Source organism: Lagopus leucura, unplaced genomic scaffold (assembly GCF_019238085.1).
Source record: "Lagopus leucura isolate 7727_CA_CO unplaced genomic scaffold, USGS_WTPT01 145-17_obj-0_obj, whole genome shotgun sequence".
Lineage (NCBI taxonomy): Eukaryota > Metazoa > Chordata > Aves > Galliformes > Phasianidae > Lagopus > Lagopus leucura.
In genome coordinates, this window is record NW_024963102.1 from 6,084 (window position 1) to 24,049 (window position 17,966).

General features: G+C 59.9%; 3 protein-coding genes across 5 annotated transcripts in view; 2 read left to right on the forward strand and 1 right to left on the reverse strand.

Moving 5' to 3' along the window:
- Positions 1-917: 917 nt before the first annotated feature.
- FSTL3 (follistatin like 3) lies at positions 918-8,961 on the forward strand. The gene is made up of 5 exons (XM_042891185.1): positions 918-1,022; positions 4,103-4,288; positions 6,312-6,527; positions 7,660-7,887; positions 7,990-8,961. The coding sequence occupies exons 1-5, from the start codon at positions 956-958 to the stop codon at positions 8,040-8,042; spliced, it is 750 nt and encodes a 249-aa protein (XP_042747119.1). The 5' UTR covers positions 918-955; the 3' UTR covers positions 8,043-8,961.
- Positions 8,962-11,055: 2,094 nt separating this feature from the next.
- LOC122190990 (serine protease 57-like) lies at positions 11,056-13,488 on the reverse strand. Its single transcript, XM_042891184.1, is given in 8 exon segments — positions 11,056-11,198; positions 11,201-11,396; positions 11,475-11,735; positions 12,012-12,156; positions 12,296-12,449; positions 12,563-12,742; positions 12,745-12,912; positions 12,915-13,488. Coding segments are annotated over 8 exon segments (1,386 nt in total). The 5' UTR covers positions 13,108-13,488; the 3' UTR covers positions 11,056-11,109.
- A 263-nt stretch (positions 13,489-13,751) lies between these two features.
- PALM (paralemmin) overlaps positions 13,752-17,966 on the forward strand; it is a 12,889-nt gene continuing 8,674 nt past the window's right edge. The window contains exon 1 of one of the 3 annotated variants that reach the window (XM_042891181.1): positions 13,752-13,833. In XM_042891181.1, the coding sequence (XP_042747115.1) occupies positions 13,829-13,833 (5 nt within the window). In that variant the 5' untranslated portion in view covers positions 13,752-13,828. Of the gene's footprint in view, positions 13,834-14,958; positions 17,936-17,966 lie in introns of those variants that run through there. The other 2 variants (XM_042891183.1, XM_042891180.1) reach the window with 2 other exon arrangements.

Below are 17,966 nucleotides of genomic sequence, written 5' to 3' on the forward strand. Positions count from 1 at the left end.
AGCTGCACAGCGTGGAGGGACAGGGAGGTTCATGGGCTGGAAAAGGCCCCTGGAGCAGCAACGAGGAGGAGTGAGGCAGGAGGGACCCCGTGGTCTGGCTCTCTGCTCTGGGCTGATGGTTGAGGACTCTGGTTGTACCCCAACATGTTGTTAGCATGATGGCACCAGGCAGGAGACCACAGGATGTTGGTAAGGACCCCCGCCCTCAGTGACAGCGTGTGTCGTGGGGGGTAGAACCCCCCCAGACCTTCTCCTTTGCTCCCACACTGTGCAGGGCTTGCTCTGACAAGGGCTGCTGCTGCCAGAGGAAGTGGGACCTGACAGTGCCTCAGTTTCCCTATTGGCACAGCGTGGGTGATGCCGGACTGCGGAGCTGCACAGCTGCTCGGGAAGCAAAGCTGAAAGGAGCCACGTAGCACAGACCCAGCAGGGTTCTGAGGGTCCAGATGGGATCGGGGGGCTCACTCTGGCTGCAGGGGTACAGGGTCAGGCAGGTGGGCACCCCCCCTCCCCCAGCAGCAATCAATTCATCGGGGTCTCCCCATGCAAAACTCTCTCCTCCTGCTCCTTGTATGCTCCTCAGCTTGGGGGTACCCCAAAAGCTGGCTGTGCCACTGCTCCCTCTGTATCGCCAGCCAGGGCGGTCCAGCCGTGGACATACGGACACAGGGACACACGGACACACAGACACACGGACACAGGGACACACGGACACACGGACCCGTTCCCCCCACGCCATCACCCCTCACCCCGTACTCCCCGCTCCCCCCCTTTCCCCGCTCCCTCCCCGCCGCCCCGTTCCCCCCCCGTCCCGCCCGCCGCCCCGCCCGGTGATTCACGCCGCCCCGTCGCTTTATAACGCCGCCGGCCCCCGCCGCCGCCTCACAGCCAACAGGTCCCGGAGCGTCCCGGTTGCGTCCCGTCCCGCCGCCGCCCGGCTCGGCCCGGCCCGGCCATGCCGCTCCGGCTGGCTCTTTGCCTGCTCGTCCTCTGCAGCCTCGCCGGCGGCGACGCCGCTCACGGTAAGGGAGCTCGGGGCGGGGGGAACGGGGCAGCCGCGCCCGACGGGAGCTGACGAGCCGCGCCCCGTCCCGTCCCGTCCTGCCGGCAGGTGCCTGGGGCGGGGGCAGGGGCGGCCCCGAGTCCCGGCGCCGTTACCGGCTTGTCCTCCGCTTTGGTCCGATCCGTCCCGACCCCTCCGGTGCTGGCTGAGGGCTGGTGCTGATCTTGGACCGGGAACGGGGCTCTGCTGTCGGTTCGGATCCTCTCCGTCCTGTTCGTCTCTTGTCAGCGTCGGTTGTGGGGTACAACAGCGGGCAGCGAGTGCCCGGCTGGGCAGCGCGACCCCGCTGACACAGCTGTACCGAGGCGGTGCCGTGCATCGACCCGCTGTCCTGGTTCCAGCACCGGGGCTGGAGGTGAATGCAGCCGCTGGAGCTGCCCGTCCTGCAGAGGGTCCCGCAGAGGATCTCACTGCTCGTGGCGCATCGAGCTGTGCAAACCACTCCGCTAAGTTGAGAAGGACTGAGAGCCACGGCCAGTTCGTGGGTTGGGTGTGGAGTTTCCAGCTCCAACCCCTCCCTGTTCAGATGACTGTGCTGGCAGCTTGTACGGGCACTCGTTGGCATCCAGGCAGCTTGGTGGCCGTAGCCGTGTGGGGAAACCACAGAGTGCCTGGGTTAGTTGAGACCCTTGGGCTCCAGTCACCCTTCCCAGCCCTTCTCAGCCCTGCTGTGCTCAGCAGAGGCTGCTGCCTGCCAGCACTGCTTCTGCAGCACTGCTGGAGTTTCCATCTTCCCCTCCGCACGATCACGTTTGTCTCCATCACACGCTGCCAGCATGGGCAGGGAGCAGCACTCCCTGGACAGCACTGCATTGAGGTGCCCCAGAGGACAGAGGGGCTCTTATGAGATGCCCAGGGGTGCTGCAGCCCTCAGAATCACGGGCAGCATTGCTTCACACCGTGGGATTTCCTCTCCCTGCTTCACAAGGTCCCATTCAAACACTGAGAAGCCCCAGGTGTGAGCGCTGTGTGCTACCTCTGGCTTGAGCCCATGTCCTGCAGACTGCTGCAGGTAAGAGCATGGAAAGTGATACAGCCAATGTGCCAGGGAAACCCTGAGGATGGGGTGCCTGGAGAGCCCCCACACATCCTGGGGCACATCCACTTCCCTGCTGTCTGCTGCTTTGTGTATGTGGGTACGTGCATGGGGATGGAGCAGAAGCTGGGAGCTGCAGGGTCTGGGGAAGGTGCTCCTGTGTCAGTGGGACTCAGCCCTGTGGAAGTGTGAAAGCAGCTCGTGCTTGCACGTGTCACGGCTGTCCTCTTGCTCAGCTTCCCTGCGGTTCCCTGTGAGCACTGGAGTGCCAGGTCCTGAGCCATCCCCTGCTGCATAGCTGCGTGCTGCCAGATGTGTTCACAGCACAGCCCGGAGCCCTCCTGCCCATTGCTGCTGGGGCACCATGAGGCTGCCATGCAATGAGGGAATATTGGAACCACAGTGCTGGGGTGAAGGCAGAAGGTTCCAGTGCATGGCATCCAAGGGAGGCTTCACATTTTCATATTTTGTTGGTTTTACTTAAAAGCATACGAGCAGCCAGCTCACTTTCTGCTGGCGATGATTCTGCAAATGAAGTAGCCAAAGATCCCTGCTGGGATGCTATCAGACTTACATACCATCTCCTGGGCTCTGGAGGCACCAGGAGGCTGTTGGGTTTCACTGGGGACCATGGGACCAGGCAGGGTCTGGCTTTGCTACCATGCTCCCACTTTCCTGGCACAGTGTGCATCGCGTGATGGGAATTTCCTGGGCTGTTTCAATGCAGCTCCTGGCTCCGTGCCGGCTCTTCCCTGGAGGTCTCTCCCTGTGGGCGTCAGGCACCCATGAGCCATGGAAAAACCAAGGAGAGTTTTGGGAAGCTCTAGGCTTGCAGCGTGCACGTGGGCAGGTGCTGTTGGCATGAGCACAGCCCAGCTCCTACCTGCTGCTGGCAGCGGGAGCAGAGCCGGTGGTAGAGTGAGCTTGACCTGGGGCTGCATTCTACTCTGCCTCCTGCTCAGGCCATGCCTGGCCTCCGGGCTTCCCCTACAGCAGCACCATTTGCAGTGCTCAGGCTGCTTCTTTCACAGTCCAGAAGGAGCAAAAAAAAAAGCCAGCAAACTTTATGCAGGGTCCCCACACCGGTGCTGGGATGCAAAGGCTGTCAATGCGGGTGCCCGTAGCAGCAAACACAGCTCCGTGTGCCAGCACCCCACATCCAGCAGTGTTGGCATTGCTGCAGCCCCAGGTGTTGCAGGTGTGTGGGTAATGTAGGGGGAATTGGGATGGCAGGATATCATGGAGGAAAAAGGGGCTTCAAAGAACCATTGGACAAATTCCCGGAGGGTGCAGGGCCACGCTGACATCGTGCTGCGCTCCATGGTGCCCAGATGTGGGCTGTTGGATGCCCACAGCTCAGGGCCAGTGGGGTTTGCTCCATCCATGCCCACCCTGATGGGCTCAGGTCCTTGCAGGGAGCTGCTGCCAGCACACCAGCATTCCCTTGTGGAATTCCAAAGCGAAATAGGGCTGGGGGAGGAGGTGTGGGGGGTGCTGATGCCCCGTGGATGAGCCTTTGCTTTGGAGGAGAGCAGCTCCAGCCCCGTGCTGGTGTCTGGCAGTGGGATCCAACCCTTCCCCCAACCCTGAGCACATCTTTAGCCGTTTAACAGACCTCAAACGCAGCTAATGAGAACATAAACCCAAATAAGCGTCAGAAGAGGCTGCTTCGCAGAGGCGGAAATTGCAAAGGAATCACTCACAAAAAAAAAAAAAAGAAAGAAAAAAAAAAATAGTATAAATGATTTGCTCATGAGGTTAAGGAACAAACAGGCTTTTGATTCAGTGGGATCAGATGCCGCTGGGCTGGCCGTGTCCCAAGGGCTGTGTCAAGTGCCCTGCTCACAAAGGCAGAGTGTGTGGGGCTGCGTGCTGCAGGGATGGTCCCTCCGTGGGGCTCATGGTGCTGGGCAGGGGGTCCTGAAAAGCTTCGAGGAGGTGTTGTCTGCCTGCTGCCAGGCATCACGCAGTGTGCTAAGCCCCGTCCTCTGCCCTCCTTGCAGGTGGGATCTGCTGGCTGCAGCAGGGGAAGGAGGCCAAGTGCACCATGATCCTGAAGACAGGCGTGACGTGGGAAGAGTGCTGCGCCAACGGCAACGTGGACGTGGCCTGGTCTAATTACACCTATCCAGGCAACAAGATCAGCCTGCTGGGCTTCCTGGGGCTGGTGACCTGCCATCCATGCAAAGGTGAGTGTGGGGCTGCGGGATGGGGACAGCAGTAGAGCCGAGCTCTGTGCTGGGGGTGGCACTGAACCCACAGCTGCAGGCAGTGCAGCAGTTCCCGGTGCCTCTCTGCATCCCCAAATGTGTTCCATGGGGCATGGCTTGTGGGGCAGCCCCTGCCCCCAGGTAGCTCTGCTGTAACAGAGTGGGGTTGTGTGCCATGGTTGTGGCCATGAGGTGCAGGGCTGAGCTCAGCCAACAGATCACTGGGGCTGCCCGACCCCGCTGCCCTCTCCAGTTCTGATCAGAGGGAAACTTCTTTTATTTATATACAGATACATATATATTTTTTTTCACGGGAAGATGCATTTCTTCCCCTTTGCTCCCCCTTCCTCCTCCCTCCCATATGTGTGAGATGGCTTTATATAACAGACAGTTCCAAAAATGGAAACCCTCCAGCTGTGAGTTCCAGGCCTTCCAGATGTTTTGGCACATGCCACAGGCACGGATCCCCTCGCAGCACTTGCGTGGTCGTGTGAGAACCCACTGAGGACCTGCTGACCACAGGAATCAGGAGCAGGTCTTTGGAAGGTCACTGAGTTATTTGCTTAAAGAGGGGTGGGGAGAAAAGCACTTAAGAAAACAACTCCTTCCAGTGCCTCCAAGGTCCCACTGCAGCCCCAGTGCTTGAGGTTGGATTCTGTGCCCTGTGAGACACATAGCAGGTGCTCAGCAGGGATGGGGGCATGCAGAGCAGCCCACAGAGGGGCACTGTGGCTGCCCAGGCTCTGCGAGTGGGACCTCAGCACAAAGTGACCATGAGGAAAATGGGAAAGCTGTGCTGGTTGGTCTGGAGCTGGGTGGGCTCCCCAGGCTGAGGGTTGGGTGCTGGGGTGGTCGCTCCAGGAGAATTGCAGCTGGGTGCTGGGGGCTGCTCTGTGGCTCTGCTGGGAAGTGAAATTCCTGGCTCTCCAACCCCCCTGGTGCCAGGGCTGGGGTCGTCACAGATGGATGCTCCTGTGGTGGGACAGATGGACCCCACTGCAGTGTGCATCAGCCGTGCTGTGCCCCCCCTCAGAGCCATTCAGGGCAGGTCCCAGCTATGGAAATCAGAGAGCAAAGCAGGAAACTGCCCGTCTCCCACCGGGGAATTTCTCCTGGGAACGTGGGCCAAGAAGACAGGGGATTTCCCCTTCCCCCTCCTCCCCTCGCTGTCTCCCGAAGTGACCCGGTTGCTGCAGGGAAATCCCCCTTCTTTATCTCCCTGCTGACATCTTCCCAGCACACACCCTGTCTGCAGGAATCCCTCCTGCTCTGGGGTGAAGCTCGGGCTGGGGAGGGCTTCCTTCCCTCCTACTGGGTGTGATGGAGCTGGGTCCTGGTCCCTTAACTCCAGGTGGCATCTGCGGCCATTTGGAGGCAGAGATGAGGGGCTCCCAGCCCTGTGTCCCCCCCCCCCTCCCTGCAGGCTGTCTTCTCCCTGTCCTTTGCCCTCAGGGATGCAGTGGCTGCAGAGTCCCTTTGAGCCCAGTGCTGTCCCTGCAGGGAGGCACCCAGGGGACAATGCTTCCATCTGTCTCTCTGGGAAGCGGATGGGATGGGGGGGGGATCTGCCTCTCTCTGCTGTGACCTGCTCTTGTGTTCAAGTCACGGAGGCCTGGAGCAAAACAGGGCTGGGTATTGTCTGATTAAAGCGGAGCTCTTGATTGCCCAGACAACTCGCAAAGCCCAGTTCCTTCTGGAGGATCTGGGGCCTTACAGAGATAGATTTTTTCCATTGCATAAGAAAAAGAAATGTTTCCTTCCAAAAAAATAAATCCGTAGAAATGAATTAGCTGGTGCTGATCTGAGGGCCAGCTCTCTGGCTGGGTTAAGTGTTGGATGATGGCTCTGCGCTGCAGCCAACGACCTGCTCCTCCACAGTGCTGAGCAGATCCAGATGCTGCTGCGAGCAGCGCTTCGTGCTGCTGGGGCCCAGGGGCAGCTCCAGGTATCTCTCCATGGGTGCCGCTGTGAGTCACGCTCTTGTGCTCCCTTCTGTCCCCAGAGAGCTGTGAGGGGGTGGTGTGCGGCCCCGACAAGGTGTGCAAGATGAAGCACGGCAGGCCCCAGTGTGCCTGCGCCCCCGATTGCTCCAGCCTGCCCCGCAAGCTGCAGGTCTGCGGCTCTGATGGCTACACCTACCGTGATGAGTGCGACCTGCTGACGGCCAAGTGCAGAGACCACCCCGACCTGGAAGTGATGTACCAGGGCAAATGCAAAAGTAGGTTCTGCCGCGTCCCTGCTTTGCTCCCATCCCCTGCCCCGTGGCTCTCGCTGCTTCCAAGCTGCGTCCAGGAGGGAAAAAGGGATGAACAGCGACGAGCTCCCCAAATTACACAGCTTGGCAGCGATGATGAGAAGCTGCGCTGCTCTGTCATGTTGTGCCAGCACGTCAGGTCACCGTCCCCACCTCTCCTGCCCTGCACAGCCAGATCTCTCTGTTAGCCTAGCCATCGGGGAGCTGGTCCTGCCCTGTGCAGACAGAGCTGCCTTTGCAGCTTGCTCCTCTCCCATGGGAACAGATCTGCAGGCTGGGTTTGCTCTGCACAGGGGCCAAGCGCAGCCCCCACCTGCATCTCCCTGCCTGGGGTTAACTCATGGCTGAGCTCTCTGGCCCTGTGTCGCCCTCACTGCAGGGTGGAGCAGCAGAGCTGGCACTGTGGCAGCTCAAACTGGGCGGCCAAGGGGCTGCCTGGGATGCTGGAGCAGCTCATCAATATGATGGGGGATTCAGCTTCGCTGCAGCTGGGGAATAGCAATCCGTAAAATGTCACTTCCAAACATCGAGCCCCTTTTTTGTTGTTTTGTTAAAGAGAGCAGTAATCCTCCTCTGCCCTGCCAAGAACTGTCAGAATTATTATGATTATTTTCGCCAGCCCTCCTCTCTGAAATGCTTTGCCTGTCAAGCTCTGGACTGCACAGTAAAATTTGGGGCAAGAAATGTGAGTTGCAAGCTGGGAGTTGCAGATGCCAAGTCTCCTTCCAATCCAGCAGGAAAATAGAGGGAGGAGAAGGGAAGGCTTCGAGCCGTGTTTACAGCATCCGGGGAGTACGGCGGGTCTGCTGTGCACCAGGGCTGCTGGAGTGCAGAGCCCACAGGACGGGGTGCATGAGCTCCCTGCTCTCCTATGGGGCTCAGAGCCCTTCCCAGGTCCTGATCCACCCCGCTCCTTCTTTAAAGGCCAGGTGTTGGTAGCTTGGGCACTGCAGTGAGGATGTCAGCTCTCTGTTGCATGCACGATTCCCGCTTCCTCCTTGCTTCCTGGGTGCAGTGACCGTGGGAGTGGGATGGTGAACTTCACAACTCGCTCTTCCTGAGATGCTGAGCCTCAGACTCACGTGCTTCCCTTTAGAATCCTGTTCCAGCGTGGTGTGTCCAGGCACCCACACTTGCGTGGTGGACCAAACGGGCAGCGCTCACTGTGTGATGTGTCGGACGGCTCCGTGTCCAGAACCCACCAGCCTGGACCACGCTCTCTGTGGCAACAACAACATCACCTACCCGTCGGCGTGCCACCTGCGCAGGGCCACGTGCCACCTGGGGCGCTCCATCGGCGTGCGGCACTACGGGAGCTGCTCAGGTGAGCGGGACCAGGAGCTCGGCCATCGGTGGGGCTTTGCACATCCGTACCCTTTTTTTATATCCCCTCATTCCTTTTCTTCTTTTCTCCCCTCCCTTCCAGCCTCGGCCAGGTTCTCCCTGGAGACGGATAACGCGGAGGAGAACTACGTGTGAATCCTTCCCGCGCCGCGAGGCTGCGGCCGGCAGACAGGGGCATTATGTGTATACTGTACAAAGCATATACCTGATATTTATTAAGATTAAAAGGTCCTTATTTATATCTGTATGCTACGCAGATGCAGAGGGACGGCTCCTGGCCGTGCCTGCTCACATCCCCTGTGCTGCTCCGGGCATCAGGGGAGCGCCTGCACTGCCGCACCCCCCCATAACGTGTCCTTGGACGGCCGCCCCGGGCCTATTTATTTTTGGATTGAATTCTTGGTACTCTGCTGACGTTTCTGGCCAGGACCTCGGGGTCGAGTAGGAATCTGCTCTTTATCTTTCCCCGGAGGGGCTCAGCCCCAGCTGCCAGCAGCACGGAACGGAGCGCGGAGCCGCGCCACGTTTGAGATGGATAGATCTCTATTTTTCTATGTCGTTTATTCTCCTGCGGTTTATAGCAACTGATTGCATTTAGGTTCTCCCCAGCCCACCAAGACCCGGCTTCCAGCTCTTCTGGAGGCAATACTGGAGCCGCCCCGAGGTGCTCCAGTCCCCGCTCCCAGCACTGCTGCTGCTTGTCCTCCTTCACCCATCCGTGACCAAACCCACGTGGAAGGCAAAGGGCTGCAGGGCTGCTGGGACACCCAGCCCCGCATCCCCACTCCCTCTCAACACCCTCTGTATTTATTTTAACTTCCTCTCTCTCTTGTTTTTGTGCGTGCGTTGTGATCTGTGTACATACCATCTCATCTCTGACACCTCGCCTTTATATAAATACCGTATATATAATATATATAAATACCCTATTTTCTATTTTTGTATGATTGTGTTCTGATTGCTGAGGCAGGCATTATAGGAACGTATACATTTCCTATTCCGTATCATTTAGGAGCATTTTACGACTGATTACGATTAAAAAAGAATAAAAGCTGCTGTGGTTCTGCTTTTGTTGCGCTGCTCCGTGGCCCTGCAGGCTGCTGCAGCCCCGCATTGGAGGAGCGCTTTCCCCTCTGTTACCTGCAATGGAAGCTGGCTGGAGGGATCTGCAATAAATTGGGTCTGTAACCTCAATTGGAGCAGCCTCAGCCTGGTAGGGTAGCAGGTGAAGCCTCAGCTCAGCTCCTGCTCTGTGGCTGCACCCGCCCGGGCCACCACCACATCTGTTTCAGCTTTGTGTCGTGGTTTTTCCACCCCAGCCAAGTCTGTGAGCAGCAGCAGCGAGAAAGGAAAGGGGAGAGAGAAGCAAAAAAAAAGAGCAATGCAAATCAAATGTGTTCCTAATATCAGTGTGCGCCGTAAGGGTTTGGTATTTCACAAAACAATTCCTGCCATTAATTGAGTCCTGATGTGCAAAGCGGAGGCGCGGGAGCTGGGCTGCAGCCTGCAGCGTGCCTTTGGTGGCTCCCAGGGCAGTGCTGCTGTGTCCCCAGCTGTGTCCTCGTATGTGGGGATGAGGGACAGCACGGCTGCGCCGTGCCCCTGCTTGTGGGATGGGTGTTGGGGAGCAGCCGTGGTGCTCAATGGGGCTCTGCAGCCCAGGCCTGCAGCAGCTGGAGTGACTGCATCTCACAGCTCCAAGGTACTGACCTCATGGCTCTGGTGCTGACCCACGCCGTGCAGCAGGCATGGGCTGCAGCAATGACATCAGCAATACCAGTGAGCAAGAGATTTCAGCTTCCAGAACGGCTCTGTGAGTCAGTCATCTCCTTGCCCCAGTGTTTGGGTGGTCTGGGGTGAGCTGGGACAAACGCAGCAGCATCGTGCACACCCTGGGGCTGGCAGCCCTGCTCTGGCAGCATCCTCCCAGGGGACCCACAGGGATCTGAGGTTCCCCTGTGTCTGGCAGCCTGGTAACATCCATCCTCTGCTGAGCATCCCCAAGGCCTCTGCTGGGCTTCCTGCTGCAGAGACCATGAGGGCTGCAGGCTGATCTTGGAGTGCTGGCCATGCTCTGCTATTTGTGCCCTCCACCGCTGTCTGACGGATGCCCTGTGCCAGAGTGCCAGCAATTGGCAGATAAAACAAACAGCTGGGAGCAGGGAACGGCTGAACTGTCCCCAGGGGTGGCTGCAGAGCTGGGAGAGAGCCCTGTGCTGCGTGTTGGCAGAGGTCACGCTGCTGCTCACACACGTTCCTGGGTCCCCGGGGTCAGTGCTTGGCCCCATCCCCGGGGAGGAGTGCAAAGTCAGAGCCTTACAGCAGCATCCCAAACCCATCTGCCTGTACGGGTGGGAGCAGGTATGCTGGGAGCTGATGGCTTTGGGATGTGGCTGTTCACATAACATGGAGATCCTGTGGTGTGATGGGGAAGGGGTGGTGTGGGATGGGGCGGGATAAGGAGTTTGCCCCAGTCAGAGGGATGCTGAGATGCTCCATGGGTGGCAGTGCCTGTGTGCAGATCCTGGCTCACAGTAGTGCCTGGTCCTGAGCAGGGTCTGCTCCTGCTCTCCTCCCTGCATTTCCATTCATGGAACCCCATGAGGCAAGCTGGGCTGTGGGGTAGCACCAAGCCCATGATCCCAAGAGGGCACTGTTCATCCTCCCAGTGCCAACAGCAGGGGCAGGACAGGAGAAGGGACAGCTGGAAAAGGTAGGAGGTGGGCAGCAGCTGCCTTTGTCAGGGCAGGATGAGGGGTGGCCCCAAACAGCCCTTCTGAGGTCAGCCACCCAAGGTGGGATTAAAGGGGGCAGGGAGGTGGAGTTGGGTTCTGCAGGCTGTGAGTAGATGAGGCTGTCCCTCAGTCTGTCCCTGCAGGGTTCCTGCAGACTGTGGCAGGATCAAGGTGAGGTTATGCTGGGGTGGAGAGGGGGAGAGGGTCTGTGGGGTTTTCTCCTACACCAGAGCTGGGCTGGGGCCCCATCAGAGGTGGAAGTGAGATGGGTAAAGAGAGAGCAAACAGACAGAGGTATGGGAATGAGGTTTTATTTAGGGAGCAAAATGGTGATGCAGCAAGGGGGGAAGTGAGGCACTGGGGTTCTCTGTGCAGCCGGGGGGATGCTGAGCTCCTCGCTACCATCAGCCTCCTGCATTGCCTTGGAGCACGTAGGGAAACTGAGGCAGGAGTGATGAGCCCTGGTGTCAGTTCCCATTGAACATTAAAGCCCTTGGAGTCGGAGAGGGTTGTGGGAGGCCTGGCCTTTCCCACCCCGCTGCTCCTTGGTCCTCCCTGCCTCCTCTGGGCCCGGTTTGTGCTTCTTCTGCCCTTGGGGCTGGCGATGGCTGAGCACAACTTGATGCACCCAGTCGATGTAGTTGGAGATCCTGGTGAAAATGTCGGGGTACCGGCGGTCCCCACATCTCTCCCCGGAGAACGAGACGACACCATAAACCTTCCCTTTGAAGACCAGGGGTCCCCCAGAATCACCCTGTGATGGGGAGTGGATTAATAGCAGCCTTATGGGCCAGGAAGGCTGGGAGGGTTGGGGTGTCTGCGTGGCACTCACCGCACAGACGCCCTGCAGTGTGGCATTGTGGCTGGCCCCGCACAGCATGTTGCCTGAGACACGGCCCTTCCATAGGGTCCGACACAGGCTCCTCTTGATGATGGTGGTGTTGGCTTCCATCAGCTGGATGGGCCGCTCGCCGTAGTTGGAGATGTCCCCCCAACCCACCACGGAGCAGAGGGTGCCTGGTTTCAGGTCGATGTGTGGCCGGGGCAGGCGGATGCGCTTCACAAATGCGTTCAGCGTGGCCATGTGGTTCAGCTGGGCACGGAGTGGGGGGCACGGCTCCCTTCCTCTTCCACACAGACCCCAAGGAAGAGCCCCTCCCCGCTACTCCCGGGCTCGGTTCCCACTGCCCCACTGAGCTCCCAGCGTGCTCCCACGTCCCGGCCCTTCCAAATGGAACCAGCGCGCACCGGAGGCCGGGGGTGCCCGGAGTGCGGGCATCATCCATCCCGGGTGCAGCGCTTCTCCGGAGTACACTGACACCTAGTGTCGGTCCCCAGCCCAGCCCGTGGCACAGGGCGCGGAGCTCACCTTGAGCAGTCGGATGTCGTTGTCCACCGTCCGAGGGTCGTAGAGGGGATGCGCGATGGATTCCTCGACGCTGAACTCCTGCTGGGACTCTTCGGGCTGCTCCAGGCTGTGTGCTCCCAGCACCACGCGGACGGAGGGGTTGCGCCTACGGGGGAGCTGTGAGGAGGGATGGGAGACCTCGCAGAGGGAGAGGGGACGAGGAGCTTGGGGAGAGAGCTGAGCAACGCGGTTTTGCTCCAGGGTGAGGATATCCACGTGAATGGGACCCGGGGGAAACTGCTCACCTGGGAACGGGGCAGTGGGCGGCTGTCATCACCCACCTGGGCCACACCAGGAAGCCCCCACAGAAGTGCTGCCCGTCCATCTGGATGGAGGCGATGAAGGGCCGCGAGTGTGGCACCACTGCCTTTCCCCCGATGACCCAACTGCTGTGAGCACCTGGTGGGTGCAGGAGGTCACCAACCAGGGGGGGTTCGGACACCCAGCACTGCCTGTGAGCACAAAGTCCTCAGCATCGCTCCCAACCCTCCCAACTGCTGCCTTCCCATCACCTGTTGGACCCAGCGCAGAGACCCCCAGGCTGAGGATGAGCAGAGCAGAGAGCATGCTGATGCAGCGTGGGCCACCACCACCTCCTGTGAGGCCACCTGAGGCTGGGGGGGGGGTTAAATAACCCTGCAGGGTGGTGCTGTGGGCACAGCCGCTGTATGGGCACCGGCGGGTACCCCCTGCTTCCTCCTCTCAGTATTGCTGCCTTGTGCAATCACTTTGGATGGAGATACGCAATCCTAAGGGGTGATGGGGGGTTTGGTTTTGCTGCCACAGATCTGTGGGGGCAGCTTGGCCTGTGGCACTGCCCGGTAGCTTTCCCTTGGGTGGAGGAGACGTTGCTTGCTGGGAAAGAAGGAAGAGAGAAAGCAGAGCAGCTTCCCAGCCTGTGCCTGGTTGCTTTTACGCCTCGAGCTAACTGGGATGAAATCTCCCATGGCACAGAGGGTGCAAGTGAGAACAGAGCCCTGCCGTGGCCCAGGGACACCTCCCAGGATGTCCCCAGGGCTGACGGTGGCCTGGTGCTGCCTGCTGTGTTGCCTTTCATCCCCCGTCAGCTGCTGCCCCTGCTCTGCATTCCCATGGGTACCAGCTTGAAGGGATGGGGGTCAGAGAGCCGGGCTGCCCCTGCTGCAGAGCTGGATTTAAGGAGCTCTCGTGCCAATGGTGGGCAGATTTCTTAATGCCACCTTGGTTTGCGACTTACCCTGGGCTTCCTGTGTCAGTTTGCCAGTTTACCCAATGCAACCGTCATCAGGAAATGGAGGAGCCGACAGGGGAGCAAATAATCCAGGCATCCCTCTGCTGGGGGGAGGGAGGAGTGCCTTTGGCACCCTCATGGCTTCGGGGACGCGTGTCGGGAGCAAAGCCTTCGGCACCCCTCCTGCCTCCGCCCTCCATCCCCGGGGGGGGGGGTGGTTCGGGCAGCACCCGCGACCCCTCCATTACGCTCCCCCCGATCGGGACCCCCGCACCCCTATAAGCATCCTCGGGGCCGCCCGGGAGCGGCGGCGGCAACGAGAAGCGACGGGCGGAGAGCGCCGCGCCCCGAGGCCGGGTGAGGGGCGGTGGCAGTGGCGGACCGCGCCCGGCAGACGGAGCTGTGCGGGAGGCGGGAGCACCGGCGCGGCCCCGACATCCCTGCGCATCCCGCAGCCCCGCCGGGGATGCCGCCGCCCGCCGGGCCCTGAGCGCCGGGACGCCGGCGGCTGCCGGCCACGCTCCGCCACGCCTCGCCCAGGCACGACCCAGCGGAATCAGCCTGGAAAATGGAGTGAGTACCGAAGCCGTTCCCCGCGGGACCCCCGCACCGGGCCTCGGGGCTCCCCGTGCTGCGCACCGCAGTGCCGAGGTGGGGGCGGCCCTCGGGTGCCGAGGTTCGGAACCCCCCCGGTTGGGCTGCAGGGACCCGTTGACGGAGGGTCGAGAAGTCGCTCGCATCGATTCGCATCGCCCCTCGGCGCGGGGGTCCCGCACCCCACTCGTGCGGCTCGCATCCCCCCATGCTGCGGGTCGGGGCCCTCAATCACGGCGCGTCCCCGCACAGCGGGCTTGGAACCCGCACTGAGGGGCTGCGGAACCCCCGATGGCGATTGCTCAGACCCCCATAGAGCTCATAGAGCCCCCCCCGCCCCCCCAACCCTCCTCGGTTCCTGCCCTACTGCGGGGCGCCGAAGCGACCACCCGTGGTGCGTGGATGGAGGCCCCGAGCGGGTAGGAGAGCTGCGGGGCTCGAGCGTCTGCCGACCGCGGTGCGGGAGGGGGTGGGGGGGGGGGGGGGGGAAGAAGGGGGGATGGGGTGGGAAGGGCGTTTATTTTTCTGTTTTGAACCTGTTGTTGCTGCTGCACGTAGAGCTGGGGGCGAGTGGGTGGCTGGGAGCCCGCGGACCCCTCCCTCTGAACGCGGTGCCGAAGGGCCCGGCTTGGAGCGGGGGGGGGGGGGGTTGCAACCCTCATCGTGCTGGGGAGGAGACCCTCGGGAGCTGAGGAATGCTCCCTGACCTTCTTTGTGTGCTGCTGTGGGGCCCTGCCCTGCACGGTTGGAACCTGCAGGATCGGAGCTGAGGACGGGGCTCTGCAGCCCTTTGCTTCCCTTTGCTTCTCTCCAGCATCTCCTGGGTTTGGCACTGAGGTCTTTCCAGGGGAACCCATCCAGCCCAACCCAGGGGTCAGTGACTGTCTGCTCCTCGTGGGCACCTCGCCCTGATTAACCAGCTGCCTGCTAACGAAGCACTGAGTACTCAACAGGCTCAGACCATCTGCCATTTAGCCCCAGTTTGGGGGAGCCCCATAGGGGTGTTGGAGGGCTTGGGGTGCTTGTTTCCTCCTGTCAAGGCTGGGCTCTGGTTTACTATGCTCAGATAGGGACCTGGGGGGTGGAAATGGGGTGGGGGTCAGCTCCCAGCCTGGTGACAGCATAGGTGACAGCTCTGCTCCTCTGTGCTGAGCCCCTCTGTCACTGGAGGCTGTAGGATCGACCCTACTGGCTGGTTGTCAGCAGGGGACAAGGAGTCCCCTTCAGTCCCCTTCAGAGCTGTGCTGGGGCTTTTGTTTGTGTGCTGGAAATACCAGATTGTTCCTTTTGGTGACTACAGACCCTGCTGGGGAAATGTGCCCTGAAGGTGAGCGTGTGGGGCTGAGCAGCAAAACAGAGCCAGTGCATGCACAGTTTCTGTTTGGGCAGCTTTGGTGCAGCCCCTTCTGGTCATTCAGGTTTTGGCTCTTATGGAGATGAATCTTGAGATCTTGGGCTGGAATACACGTGCAAAAGTTGGTGGTGGTTGAAATGCTGACGTGTTTTCCCTGGGTGAATTGACAGACCTGCAGCCCCAGTGTTCCTGCACAGGGTTTCACCAAGGGTCTGGTTTGCTCTGCCAAATTCACACCCTTGTCATTGGGATGGGAGCTTAGGAAAGTCCTGGGATCAGTGGAGCCCCATGGCCAAAGGCTGCCCAGGCACAGGCCTGGCTCTGTGGTTGTTGATGTGTGCTGGGAAGTGTTGTTCCTGGGGTTGGCTCCTGCTTTCCCCTGGCTTTGGCAGCAGCTGGAGGAGGGTGCTGGACACCAGGAGCTGCTGCTGCCAAAGGAGGTTTGGCTAAAAGCTTGTGGCTCTTACAAAAGGCTCTGCTGGTCCCATCAGGGCTGCTCTTGTGTCTTCTGCTCCTCCTGCTAGTGATGCTGTTGAGTAAGCTGGAGGTTTAGCATCTCCACTTCTGGCTGCTGACAGCTCCTGCTGATATCTTTGCACCTTGCTGTTTCTGCTCTCCTTGGGAGCCAGCTGCTCTCCTGTTCTGCCCTCTCCATCACTCCAGCTCTGAACAGGAGCCTCACAGAGGGGAAGAAGGGCTATTTCTGCTCTTAGGGTAACCTGGGCACTCCTTTGGGGTGGGACTCAGCGTCCTACACTCCCCTCCATGCTCCTCCATTGAGATGCAAGACCCAGTGAAGCCCTGTTCCCAACGTCCTGGAGGAAGCCATAAAGCCTGGCTGCAGACAGCCACACAATGGCACCTGGGGAGCAGGGGCTCAGAGTTCAGCCCAGGAGTGCATGAGCTGGGGAAGGAACTGAAACAAGAGTGGGTTTCCTTGGGAAACTGCTGCTGGCATTCCTTGTTCCTGGCCAGAAATAGCCACTTGCCCCCATGCAGGGGAAAGGGAAAGGACGTGCACGAGGGATGGGGGCTGATGGAGGGCGGAAAGCTCAGGGCTGGAGGCAGAGGCGGGTTCAGGAAGCCTGAGCTGAGTCTGTATTTACTGCTTGCACCCGTCTGTGAGGCAGCAAACCCCTCAGGCCCCAGACAGAAGCCGGTCTCAGGGGATGAGGATGAGTCCTCAGCAGCCCTGGAGCTGCTGTCGGGGTGGGGAGCAATGCTGGCTGTGCTTTAGCAGGTGTTTCCTGGTGCAGAGGAGCTGGATGGAGGCTGGGAACAGGAGCAGAGCTGTAGGCTCAGTGTCCAGGCAGGATTCTGCACGTGAACCACGTCCCCATGTACTCCACAGAGCCTCGTGTGCCGTGGTGTTCATGGCAGCGTGGTGCCTTGTAGGACCAAGGATGCAGCCACAGTGACCCCAGTGATGGCAGGACCTGAATTCCACGTCCCTGGGCTGGTGCTGGAGCTGCTGGGCTGCCGGCCTCAGTGGGTTGAGTGCTGCCAGGTGTGGGGAGCTCTGCTTCATTCATAAATCGTGTGGGTGTTTCCTCGTGGAGCCTTGCTCCTCTAGCTGGAAGGGAGCTGGAAACCCAAGCGTTTGGAGGGCACTTGAACCATTGTTTGAAAGATCTGTAATTTTCCAATCAAACTCCCTCCTTGAGCCTCTGTTCATCAAATATTCAGAGGATCCATTTTCTCCTGGCACTTCCAGCCCACGTCTCAGCCTGAAGAATCAATCAGGCAGCTCTGCTTGTTCTAATGCATCCTGCATTTTTTTTCGGGAGCCTGGGGCTGCCATCTCCTCCTCCCACCTCATCTCCTCCCAAAGCAGCCACTCGGGATGGGGCTGTGCAGGCAGTGGAGCTGGTGTGGCTCAAAGCAAGCAGCTGGGGGCCCTGGCATCCCCTTTCTGCTGCTTGCTCCCAAGCAAAGCTTTATCCATTCCCTCCTGACCTGCTGGGAGGGATTTGCCTTTACTGTCGTTCATTGCTGGACTTGGGCTGTCCCTCTGATCTGCACCCCGCTGTGAGCAGCAGCACATCAGGGCAGGGGTTGTAGTTTCCCAGCAGCAGCAGCACTCTGGACCCAATTTCTCTGGGGTCTGGCTTTTGGCACAGGAACAGCAGTGTAAATCAGTGCTGCTCCACCTATTGCCACCCGTGCTGCCACCAGCTGTACTGGGGCCCATCTTCCCAGAGCTGCAGGATGGAGTTTGGCTTGGAATGAGCCCTCTCCCTTCCTTCTCTTCTGTCTCGGAGCTGAGCTGGTGGGAATGGAGCAGAGGTCGGGGGGTGGAGGAGCAGCTTGAAACGGCTCTTCACACATTTGGATGAGCTAATGGGAAAAAAATAGAGGAAGGCAAATAAACATTATTGTTTCATGTCAGGCGGGGAGGAGACAAAAGGTCATGGGCTTCCCTTGTGATGGGAGGAAACAGCGGCATCAGCAGGGCTGGAAAGAGCTGGAGAGCCCAGGGAGGGAGCACGGGGTGTGCATGGGGTGCGTGTGCGTTCACATGTGGGTGTGCAGCTCCATCCAAGGGCTGCTGCTGCAGGTGTGAGTTCCTGGGGCTCGGTCCCTCCTGCATCCCGTCGACCTCACCTCTCTGCCACAGCCACGCAGAGCATCAACAGCTTGAGGAGCTGCCCTGGGATCGGCGGAGCTGAGACCTGAATGCACCGGGCAGAAAAGCATGAATCTGTTTGCAGGAGCTCACGAGACCCGGTGAAATTAAGTGGAGGGGGAGGAGGGGCCG

What these genes read in the sequence shown, in the direction of transcription:
- FSTL3 (XM_042891185.1), top strand. Translation starts at nt 956, where the DNA reads ATGCCGCTCCGGCTGGCTCTTTGCCTGCTCGTCCTCTGCAGCCTCGCC. An exon ending in CGGCGGCGACGCCGCTCACG is followed by an intron (nt 1,023 to 4,102) that starts GTAAGGGAGCTC and finishes CCCTCCTTGCAG; the next exon opens with GTGGGATCTGCTGGCTGCAG. An exon ending in GCACTACGGGAGCTGCTCAG is followed by an intron (nt 7,888 to 7,989) that starts GTGAGCGGGACC and finishes CCTCCCTTCCAG; the next exon opens with CCTCGGCCAGGTTCTCCCTG.